The sequence below is a fragment of the Mustela lutreola genome, chromosome 8 (assembly GCF_030435805.1).
Source record: "Mustela lutreola isolate mMusLut2 chromosome 8, mMusLut2.pri, whole genome shotgun sequence".
NCBI classification, from domain to species: Eukaryota; Metazoa; Chordata; class Mammalia; order Carnivora; family Mustelidae; genus Mustela; species Mustela lutreola.
Window position 1 is genome coordinate 112,710,229 of NC_081297.1, and position 12,237 is coordinate 112,722,465.

At 33.1% G+C, this 12,237-nt stretch overlaps 1 protein-coding gene across 5 annotated transcripts in view; it reads right to left on the reverse strand.

The window, feature by feature from the left end:
- The window catches only part of PPP1R12A (protein phosphatase 1 regulatory subunit 12A), a 151,557-nt gene that overhangs the window by 49,120 nt on the left and 90,200 nt on the right, over positions 1 to 12,237 (reverse strand). For all 5 annotated transcript variants that reach the window (XM_059186418.1, XM_059186416.1, XM_059186417.1 and 2 more), the window contains exons 7-9: positions 11,655 to 11,743; positions 11,350 to 11,507; positions 6,034 to 6,155 (exon numbers count right to left, since the gene is read on the reverse strand). In XM_059186418.1, the coding sequence (XP_059042401.1) occupies positions 6,034 to 6,155; positions 11,350 to 11,507; positions 11,655 to 11,743 (369 nt within the window). The remainder of the gene's footprint in view (positions 1 to 6,033; positions 6,156 to 11,349; positions 11,508 to 11,654; positions 11,744 to 12,237) is intronic.

A 12,237-nucleotide genomic window follows, 5' to 3' on the forward strand; every position in this document is an offset into this window, starting at 1 on the left:
TAAGAGAAAGCACAGTGACACCTGTTGGACACCACACAAACTGCTATTGTTAACTTACTTGCACTTAACTACTTAATAAAGGAAACAAAGAGGTACTCCTATTGGCCAAGGGGCACTGTGAAAAAAATTAATAAAACATTAAACGTCCCACTGACTGAGAAATTTCATCGAGGGACTTCTGTAACATTTTATACAATAATACATGTACTTGATGATCAGTTATTGATTTCTGAGTCTCAAGTTGTAGCATCCAAGAACAGAGGTTAGCAAACTTTTCTGTAAAGGACCAGACTGTGAATTTTAGGCTTTGCAAACCACAGTCTCTGTTCTAACTCTTCATCTATACTGTTGGACCAAAGTTGCCACAGGTAATACATAAGTGAATGAATTTGGCTGTTCTAAAGACTTTATTTAGGTACACTGAAATTTTATTTGTGTCACAAAATATTTTTGTAATTTTCCCAACCATTTAAAAATATTAAAACCATTCTAACATGTGGGCTGTACAAAAACAGGTAGTAGGCCAGCTTCGGTCCACGAACTAGGGTTTGCTAAACCCTGACCTACAACTTCCCCAAAACTGGAAATAAAGTTACTTCTCCATGATAAAATAGGTAACCTAACATTTACTGAATGGTACAAGAGAAGCTAACATTTAACAAATGTTTGCTCCTGTCAGGCCCTAAGCTTAAAAGTCCTTCACATGCGTTATCTCATTCAATTCTTGCAACCACCCAGTGAAATGATATTATTACTGCTATTTTAGAGTTGAGAAAAATGAGGGAGTATTAACAATTTTGAAGTGGACATTTGTTGCATTGTAATTACTGATCTCTCTCCATTCTGCCTAATGTGAATTTGGATTTATTGGTTTATGAGTTTCAAAGCTCCTTTCAATTTTACTTGGCCTATAAATGAACGTATCTGAAATACTCAACTATACCCACTCTCTGAAACTCTTCTTTTGATGTCTGTAAACAGTTTTGACTGTTTAGTCTGTTCTAACTTTCTTACTCCCCTCCGTCTTAGTCTTCTTGATGTTGTTAGCACAGTCCTGAAACATAAGCATCTCAAGACTCTGTTCTCAGATCTCCTTTCTTCCTCTAAGGGCTGGAAATAGGGTCTTCTATACTTCTTAACGTTAAATATTAACAGCACTCGCTTATTCTTCAAATTTGATGTCTCTAATTTAGAATGACTCCTAAATTCCCAGTCCTGAATTTCTATTTACCTAGAGAATGAACTATCTAGAACTATAATTAGAACCTTAAACTCAACATATTTAAAATCAAACACCTTTATTTCCAAACCAGCTCTCCCTCAGTTCCCTATTTGTTAGTAGCACCAATAAATTTCTTCTCTTCCCCATATTTGAAACTTCTTATTCATCCCCCCCCCCCATTTATAAATTAGGTGCCAAGTCTTGAATCTCCTATCCTTTGTAAGACCACTGCCACTTTTCTAGTCTATCATCTTAGGCAACTTCAGTAACTTTCTAGTCAATCTTCTCTCAATTAGCCTCCCTTCAAATATACCTGTTCGTTGCTGCCAAAATAATATTCTATAAAGGATAATTCTCTCGTGGCCTTGTTCAAACATTTTGTAGTTCTCTACTGTTCATCAAATTATAAAAATGTTACCATAGAAATGAAGACATTCCATAATTTGTCGTTACTTTTCCTGTTTCACTTTGTATATGTACCCTATAAATCAATCAAACTACACAACTTATTTTCCCTGCAAATATTTCACAGTATCTCTACTTTGTTTTTTTTTTTTTTTAAAGATTTTATCTATTTATTTGTCAGAGAGAGAGCGAGAGCGAGCACAGGCAGACAGAGTGGAAGGCAGAGTCAGAGGGAGAAGCAGGCTCCCCACGGAGCAAGGAGCCCGATGTGGGACTCGATCCCAGGACGCTGGGATCATGACCTGAGCTGAAGGCAGCTGCCCAACCAACTGAGCCACCCAGGCGTCCTACTTTGTTTACAATTGTTTCTCTTCTCTTCCTTTCAGTAGACTGTACAAACTCTCTTTCTCTGTTAGTTGAAATACTACCTACCCATTTAAGATTTATATCAAATGTTCTAATTTTATTACCTCAAAAAATATGATCTCTTCCATTTCTTTTTCAAGATTTATTTATTTATGTGAGAGAGAGAGAGAGAGAGAGAGCGCGCGTGCATGGCAGGGGAAGGGGCAGAGGGAAAGAAGGAGTCCAAGCAGACTGCACTGAGCACAAATCCCAACGTGGCACTTCATCTCACAACCCTTAGACCATGACGTGAGCTGAAACCAAAAGTCACACCACCCAGGCACCTCTCTCTTCCATTTTTATTTTTATTTTTATTTTTTTTGTTTGTTTGTTTTTAAGATTTTATTTATTTATTTCACAGACAGAGATCACAAGTAGGTGGAGAGGCAGGCAGAGAGAGAAGTGGAGGCAGGCTCCCTGCTGAGCAGAGAGCCCGATGCGGGGCTTGATCCCAGGACCCTGGGATCATGACCTGAGCCGAAGGCAGAGGCCCAACCCACTGAGCCACCCAGGCGCCCCTCTCTCTTCCATTTTTAAACAATCATTCTATATTTGTACACTTTAACTGGCATACATCATATGGCCACAGTACATAGTTTATTAAATTATTATTACATTTAATAATTGGATCCAATTAACCAAAACACTTAATTCTAAGAAAAAGATGAATTTTCACCATCTAATACAGCTTACACTTACCAGAATTTATGTGCATACAGCAAAATAGGTAATCTTTTTCAGAGATTCCAACAATATTTATTTTGATTAAAGAAAGGTATATAAATTCACTGTTAAAACTTTAAAGTTTACTTATTATTATTTTTAGATAATCTTTACACCAATTGCAGGGCTTAAACTTATGACCCCGAGATCAAGAGTTGCATGCTCTCCTGACTGATCCAGCCAGGTACCCCTACTGTTAAATTTTTATTTTATTTTATCTTATTTATTTATTTTTTAAGATTTTATTTATCTGACAAAGAGAGAGACAGCAAGAGAGGGAACACAAGGAGGGGGAGAAAGAGAGCTGGATACGGGGCTCTATCCCAGGACTGGGATCATGACCTGAGCTGAAGGCAGACACTTCAACGACCGAGCCACCCAGGCACCCCTAAAATTTTAAATCATAAAACCAAACTGATAGTTTTATAGGAAACATCTCCACAAGTCACAGGCCTGGTCTCTCTTTAATTTTAGCTGAAGAGTTAAGAACTTAATGCAGTATCATTTAAAGGGAAGATATCTACGTTTTTCTGTAGCTACCCTGAATTATTAAGAATATAAATGGTATTTAATACTCTTTTAGAGCTACCTGTTTTGTGATCTATTTCTTGCTGTGTGTGCATGTGTGTTTTTTTTCTTTTTAATTTTTAAAAAATATTTTGTTTATTTATTTGACAGAGAGAGCATAAGCAGAGTGAGAGGCAGGCAGAGGAAGAAGGAGAAGCAGGCTACCCACTTGGCAAGGAGCCCAACATGGGACTCAATTCCAGGACCCTGAGATCATGATCTGAGCTAAAATCAGTTTAACTGATGGGATGCAGATGCCCCCATGTGTGTATTTCTATTAGTTTATGCACTGGTGGTAGAAGCAAGAGAACTTAAGATACCTCTGTCTAAACATCAAAACCAGAGTAGTGAGTGGAACCTAAACACAGAACTCTCAACTATGAAATCTTTTAACATGCATTTAAAGATTCAGCTGAGGAAATTCATCTGTGAAGTCCCTAAGTTAAAGGAAAATTCACATTATCCCTAATTGAAACTAACTTAGAAGACATTAAAATGCTATATTAACATTAAAAAGTATCACTGAACATAACAGGCTTTAAAAGTCATACAAAATAAGTAAATTACTCTATCCATTAAAATAATACTTCAAATTATCTGTATGCCACAACTTTATTAAAATAAAATTTGGTTACAAAACCTTAAGAACAAAGACTAAAAAAATATAACCTTCAAAGTAAGTTAAGATACCTGAAATTGAGAATAAAATGGAGTTTCTAAACATGCAAAGCACAGAGGAAGATAGTTGTTTTTGGATCAATTTAATAACAGAATCAGAAGTAGCTCTGAGTAAGGATTTTTATAGCAAAGAGGTTACTGGCCTAACTCTAACAGTTATTATGTTATGATTACTATAACAGTAAGTTATTATTACATTAACAATTATTAAGAGTTATTAAGAGCAATTAAGTTATTAAATTGGGGCTATGTTTGAGAAAAATGTAATTGATCAAAAGGATCAAAGTAACTGCAATTACTTGACAATAGCAGTAAAGAGATTGGTTAGCTAAATACTCAAAAGAATGACAGCCAGTTATTTGTGGCCAGATATTTCAGGGGGATGGAGCTATTGGGGAACTTCTGATAATCATTAATTTTAACAGATAGTAAATCAAAAGAGCTAAAGTTTGGTACTCATTGAAGAAGTATACAAGGACTCTAGAATTAAAGTTTAAAACAGCCTATGATGACTCCAGTTATAGCATGATAATCATCGTTAACATTCGTCACTTTCCTTAGCAAGAGTTTTAGAGGAAGATTACTACTAGCAGTATGGATTGTGAAAAACTTCTCTAGTTTATTATTCTGAAAGATTCATATTTTGACCACTTTGGAGCCGAATCCAAAGATGAACAATACTGACAACATCACAGAAACACTGCAGGGATTTAAAATCAGTCCTCAAACCCATGCAAACCAAATAATGTCAGATAAGCAACAAAATAAGAAGTCCAAAGGCAGAGACATGACAGTTAAGCACAATGTGCAATCCCTCAGTGGACCCCTGATTTGAAAAAACAAACAGAAAAACATTAGTAGGACAACTGAAAAAACCTTGACTATGGTTTGTATGTAATGAGCATAGATAAAAGTATTACAACAAATTTAAATATCCTAAATAGGATCATTTTATTATGGGAATGAAGGATAATGCTTTCGTATTTAGGAGATATGTACTCAAGTATTTGGGGTAAAGTGTTATACTGATAGCACCCAATTCTTAAATGTTTCCACAAAAAAAGTATGTGTGTGTGTTTACAGAGAGGGAAATGAGTATGTTCATTAAAGATAAGTAAGGGTGGTGGGGAGAAGCCTTTAATAAAAAAGACCAGTGGTATACAAAACAAAACAAAACAAAAAACATGTAATGTTTAATTTGGGTTAAAAGAAGTACAGGTTCTAGAGTAGTAGGGAAAAGAAGTATCTTTAAAAAGATCAATACACTACTTGGGAAGCACTGTTTGGTGGAGAAAAGGAAGCAAAAGGACAGAGAACAAATGGGGAACAAAATAAGGGGAAAACAAAAAGAAACTGGTATTTTGAGAGCACTTAGTCACTAGCTAGCTCTCTCTCTCTCTCTCAACCAAGGTTTATAATGCTAATTTACTTTCTCTTTTAGGTTATTTTTTTTTGTTTTGCCTTTTCCCTGACAGATAAGGAAGACAGCAACTTGCTAGATGTCCTTACAATTAATAAGAGGTGGGGTCGGGAGTGATCTCTGGTTTGTCCAAAATCAGAGATCATGCTCTTACTGGCATATCACCCTTGCATGGTGATATTTTCAAAAACGTTTGTATAGAGTCTTGTATAAAGTTAGACAATCGTGCTTTGTATAGAGTTAGACAATCTAGGTTCTAGCTCTCTGACTTGTGATAGTACTTTTTGTGCTTAACTGTGAAATTTTCAAAATGTGCCTTTACTTACCGGGATAAAGGATACAAAACCCATGTTTCTCAGAAGTTCAAAAGAAATTAAAAACTACCAGGACCATTACCATTAGTTTTCATATGCAAACTAGTACTTTAAAAAGTATTTTTTTTAAATGAATATAGTTCAAAGGAAATCTCAGTCAAATTTAAAGAAGAAAAATATATTCTTATTCTAAACCTTAAATATTTTTTGTAATAAACTATAAAAATTTAAGAACTGTCTTAATGCTTTAGTACTTAAACAGAATGTAAGTATTTTTAGCAAACACAATTTTGGCTTACCTTTTTCATAGGTGATGTAGGTGTTGCCTGACCAGATGACACAGGTGTTGTAACAGCTACAGGAGCTGCTTGTGTACTAGAAGTACTGGCATTAGTTACAGAAGCCATGGGCTTTGTCTTATCTATTACAAAAACATGAAAAATTTAAGAGTTAAGATTCAGTATGGATTGTTTCAATGTCTAGAAAAACAGTATTTTATATTCATTTTTTAAAAAGGTTTTGTTGTTCAAGTCTTTTCCATTTTTTTTTTCTTTTTTAACAAGGGAGTTTTTTAAGAAGTTTCCAGAAATGTCTCAGTATGTATGCTGAAATAATAGAACATGATGACATAACAAAGCATCTAAGAATAAAAAACAAAATCTGATTTCCATACTTTTAACACTACAGAAATATAAAACAATTGATATTTAAAAGTTGAATGCTTGAATACAGGGAAACCAAAAAGACTGTAAGAGCTACACAATTTTTTCTAACAGATCCACAATTTACATTGCTTATTTAAAACTCATAGCTCCTCTTTATTCCAGGAAATCTAAAAAGTGCTTTTTGTCAATGGTCAGTTTATATTCCTGTGAAACAAAGTTCATACTTTCTCACCCCTAAAAAATCTAAACATCAACAAGAATATCAGCTGATAATCTCTTTTCGCAATGTATTAAAACAATTTCTAACTAACAATGAAGCACTGAGAGAAACGTTTTTGAAAATATAGATGCCAAAAACATTCAGACTGTATTTGAAATATGTACAAATTTTTAAGATTTACTTATTCGAGAGAGAGTGTGTGCACATGCACACGAGTGGGAGAGGTAGGGAGAGAGACTCAGACTCTGTGCTGAGTGCACTCTGACATGGGGTTTGATCTCAAGATCCTGGTATGACCACCTAGCTGAAACCAAGAGTCAACGGCCTAACCAAAATGCGTGACCCAGGTGCCCCTATATTTGATCATACAAATCAGACTGGCTTTTAGCAAAAACAAACAGTTACCTATAAATTTAAATCTATAAATTAGCTGTAATTTATAAATGGGCCAGAAAGGCTTACTTCTCAAAAGGTCAAAGATCATTTACCCAGTTTTAAAGTAGACCTTAGGTTTCAAAATGAGGGAGGATAGGTATTCTTCTATACTTTGGGGAAGAAGTATAGTACTTTAAAATTCTATGAGATATTCTTTCATGATACTCATATTCATTATACTCCCTCCTTCTCTTAAGTCAGTTTTTCAACATAACTTTCCACCTTATCATTATGCAATTATACTTTATAAGTAGAAAATATTAAAATATAATTATCTTTAGGGTAGATATGTAGTTGTATACATGTATACATGTATAAATACCAAATAGTTCTGAATTTGTATTGACTCATTCATTATATTTATGACTAAGAAAATATCCACAAGATGTTAATAGGGTGAATTGAAAAGCATAGGATCCCAAACTATACCAAAGGACAAGGCCAAAGTGCCACACTTAAAAATCACTATGATCTTAACTTTTTGAATAAACTGAATGAGCTAACTACAGTTTAATGAGCTTTATTCTCATTGTTACACAATACCTCTTTTAATTCAATAGAAGCTAAGCCTATTCAGTACAGTTAAGTACAAATCATGAATAATCTATTAGACCATCATCTTGGAAAACAGTCTACCTAAATGGAGATAAGTCAATAAATGTTTATTAAATGCCTCCATATTTCAAGTACTAGGTACTGAGTCCACTGTACCAGTTGATGAAAAAACAAAACATCTTTTAACAGCATAGAGCTTACAGTGTAGTAGGAAAAATAAATAACAAAAAGATAAAATTCAACAGATTTTTTTTCCCCTTTTATATTCTCCTTTTACTCTTGGTTTAAATATTTATTTTATATTAGTGAAATCCACACATCAAAGAATGTATATGCATGAATGTATAATCATTCAGGCTTGTTTTATGAATAATAATGAAAAAAATGTCAAGTATCCACCATCCAGCTTAGCATTATTAATATTGTTAAAGCCCTTCTACTAATTTGATTTCAATGAAGAATGAAAAGTTCAAGTCTTAGAGTTAAAAAAAACCCCAAAACAAAAATACACTTCCCTTCTCATTCCTTCAACTACTTCTCAAATTTATAAATCACTCTGGAGAAAATTAAACTTTTGGTTGAGTTCTTATTTTTAGCTCATTTATAAGAAACCAGTTTGATATATAATTAATGAAAGAAAATTCAGCAAAATCATTATTTTACATCAACTAACTTTCCAAAGAAATAATCTTCCAAAAACTAGGTAAAGAAATAATTTAGATATTGTCAAACCAAGCTGTAGCTCTACAGGGAAACAACTGCTTTCTCAAGTTTGCAAATCAAGTATGATAAAACCTTGGATGATATTAGAAGAGTGAGACAGAGGGAACTAGACACATTTACATGGATTAATTCTTGAGATAGAGTCAAATTTTCCCGGCACAAGCAACCACTAGCAAAAGGAAGAACAAAATTATCATAGTACAATGCTTTAGATAAACATTTAGTTAGCTTAGTAAGAAACAGCAGAAAGTGATTGGTATACCTAAACTCCAGAGGAGGAATACAACGCAATTTGATGGCAATTAGTTCTACTTGTAGTTACAAAGCAGTACAGTTTATCAAAAAAAAAAAAGATAAGAAAAGAAAGAAAAAAAGAACAGTATGTTTAAAGAAATACCCAGAATAATTTAAAGAACTATTTAGATCATTTAGTCCAATTCTTATTTTTACAAGTTAAGGAAATTTCAACCAAAATAGGTTAGGAGGCTAGTTTGTTAATGGCAAGACTGGCTTAATCTGTAGGCTTGTTTATTTCAAATAGTTCCCCAGTGCCCGACTTGGAACAGTGAATTCTATAGAAGGGACCAATTAAGAAAATATTCGATAACAAAATCTCAGAAATTTCTGTGAGATGCTTGGATTCTTGAATTCTGCTATATAAGTAGTAAAAGACCGGACACATTAGTTAAAAGATCTAGATGCTAGTTCTAGCTTTCTTGTGCACATGTAGTATACTCTGATTTGTAGTGGTGTATTTTACATATTTTACATGCATATGGATTTTATAAAATTCAACTCTACGTTAGCACTTACTACAAAGCAATGCTACATATAGTATCCATTTAAAGCAAGAAATTTCTGAGAAATCTGAGATTAGAGAAATATGAGATTAAATAAATTAACCACAAATACAATTACACTCATGAATCAGTCTGTGTTCTTAAACATTATGCATGCTCATTCTCATATAACATACTTTTATTATAAGAAATATTTAATTAGCAAGTCATAAAAAGGAACTATAATATTCAGTGACTACCTGGTTGCTTTAGTTTCCAATTTTATCCATACTCTCACCAAGATGAAAGATGTGCTGACTCATCTGACCAGCAGTATGACAGCAATAATAGATATATATAGATTATATATCTATATATAGATATATAATAGAAATTAGATATATAATAGAAATATATATATAAATATAAATATATATATATAAATAGATATATAATAGAAATTACATCCCTGGCGACTAGAAGATGGTCATTTACATTCTCAGAAATTCTTTTTTACCAAAAAATAATTTACCTGTAGGGTTAGTAAGCTTCAAAAAAACCAGAAATTTAAGACACAGTACCTGGCAACAAAGCTAGCCTTTATCTGTTTAACATTTCACTTTTAATGGGAAACAGATAATCACTATCTTCTTCCATGTGTGTTTATTTAGTACACTTTAGCTTCCTGAATTTTCTTAGGGGAAATATTTTGCTGAGTGAGTAAAAATAAAATGATCCATAACTATTGTTGTGTCTAGAGGAAATTTAGGGACCAAGAAATTCTAGGGCTTCATTTGTATTAACTGATGGCCACCATATTGGTCCTGATAATTTTTTTTTTTGATCAAAAATCTTAATGGAAATGGGCTATTTTTTTCTGATAAATTTACATGTTAAAACATCAGTTTATACAACTCAAAGATGGTAACACTGGAATTTTACATTGGAGAAATAACCAATAAATATAAATTTTCTAATAGAAAATTATAATTCATTGAAACAATACAGAAACCATACCTTTGGGAATAAAAAGGACAAGAATGTAAACGTGATAGTGACTTTGTAAAGAAATTTGGCAACATCCATGAAAAGTGAAAATATGACTCAGTAACTCAATTTTTAAGTATACCTAGTAGAGTATCTCTTACTTATACACATGAGGAGACAACTGCACCAATGGTCACTATGGCATTATTTGCCAACAATGGAAAAATGGGAGTAAGATAAATTTTTATCAGAAGGGAAACAGATGTATTTAATGAATACTATACAACAACTAGAGGGGTAAGTTATATAGGTAAAGATATAGGTAGATGTAAACAAATCTAAAAATTACAACTTTTAAGTGCAAAAAAAAAAAGCAAGTTGAATAACAACTCCTAGGTATAAAAATGAAAACACAAAACTGTCCTGTAATTACTATATATTGCTTCTGAATGTGTAAGATAGCATTAAAATGGACTGGAAAATATAAGAAAAAACTCAGGACAGTGACTGACCTTGGGAAGGAAGGAAAGAGAAGTAGACTAGGGCTCATGGTCAAGAAGGCAACTGTAATGTTTAAATGTTATTAAAAGAAAAATTAGAGTATGTGCTATGATGAGTGCTGTGAATTGTGTAAGACTGATGAATCATAGACCTGTACCCCTAAAACAAATACATTTTATGTTAGTAAAAAAATAAAAATAAATAAATGTTTGAAGAAAATACAGCTAAATGTCAGCAGCTGTTCATTCTTGGTAGTTGGAATATGAAGGTGTATTATACTTTCCCCTATCTTCAAAATTTCTTGAAACAAAGCAAATTTCTCCATACCCCACAGGAAAATATTTTGATTCACCTCAACTTTCTAAAAATTTACTCTTGCTTTGAGAATATTTGAGATGATACTAGGATCAACTTGCTGGACTGTCGGGCCTCAGAAAGTATCAGAAGCATTCTTGAATTGCTGGGAACCCAATTATACCCCATCTGTACCATCCTAAGGGAATCTTCTCCTTCTTCAAACCTAAAAGTACAATTCAGCAAAATGCAGAGGTAAGAACCTCCAAGTCATTAGAGAACAATAAATTCACAACTATACTCAAGTTTCCAATACTCTCTGAAAGATAATTTACTGGCTTGTGAAGTATCTGGACAATCAGGAAATCAGTAAAGTTTCAAAATTAAAGCCTAATCTTATCTTACTTAACACTGCATCACGATTCACTGAAAATCCCATCATACTTCAAATTTTACCTGTTTCAGCTTCTGATTCTGAGTCATCCTCTTCATCTTCTTCACTAGAACAGCTAGATTCATCTTTCTTTCCTTCTTCTTCATCATCAACTTTTTCTTGTTCCAGAGATTCAATACGGGATGCATTTTTCTCTGGCTCAATAATCAGTGTCTCTTTGCTGTGAAAGGAAAATAATTTTCAAATGATTAAAAACACAAAAGACCAAAAAACTTCAATTTTTCTCAGATCCACCAAATCTGATAAATATGTCTATGGCCCTCATGCCAATTCATTCATAACAATAACAAAACAATATTTTACTTACTTTTTAAAGGTCTTCTGTGACTGATTATTGTCCATATTGGCTGTTGATTCAATTAGTGGAGATTTCTTCTCCCGTTTTTCAGTATGTAGCTTTATAAAAGTTATACAAAGGAAAATAAGACTATTAAAATAGTACTAATATGTAAATACCGAATTTGAAGTAATAATAACAGTAGTTTTCCAAACATGAAACAAAACCAAAACAAAGGAAAGATTTAAGTTCTATCTGAAAAAAAGTGGGGGGGGGCAGGCTTGGATAAAGAATAAAGAGGACTAAATAGTTTAAAGCTGGGTGAAAGACAAAGTTGGATTTTTTACATCCCTCCAACTTTAGATCACTGAAAAATCAGGATCCCCTAGCCACTCAGGATGTCTGATGATATTTCATACTTAAAAATCTTTCTTACCTACATAACGTTTTCCTTATCTAGGTCCTGCTATTTTAGAAATCTGAGATTTTTATAGTCTCCACCTTCTAAGCAAACTTTATTATGAAATTACAAAAACATGTTATTCTTGAGTAGGTACATTATAGAAGTATTCATTTTGTGAAGAGGACCTAAGAGAAATGGGGATTACTAATA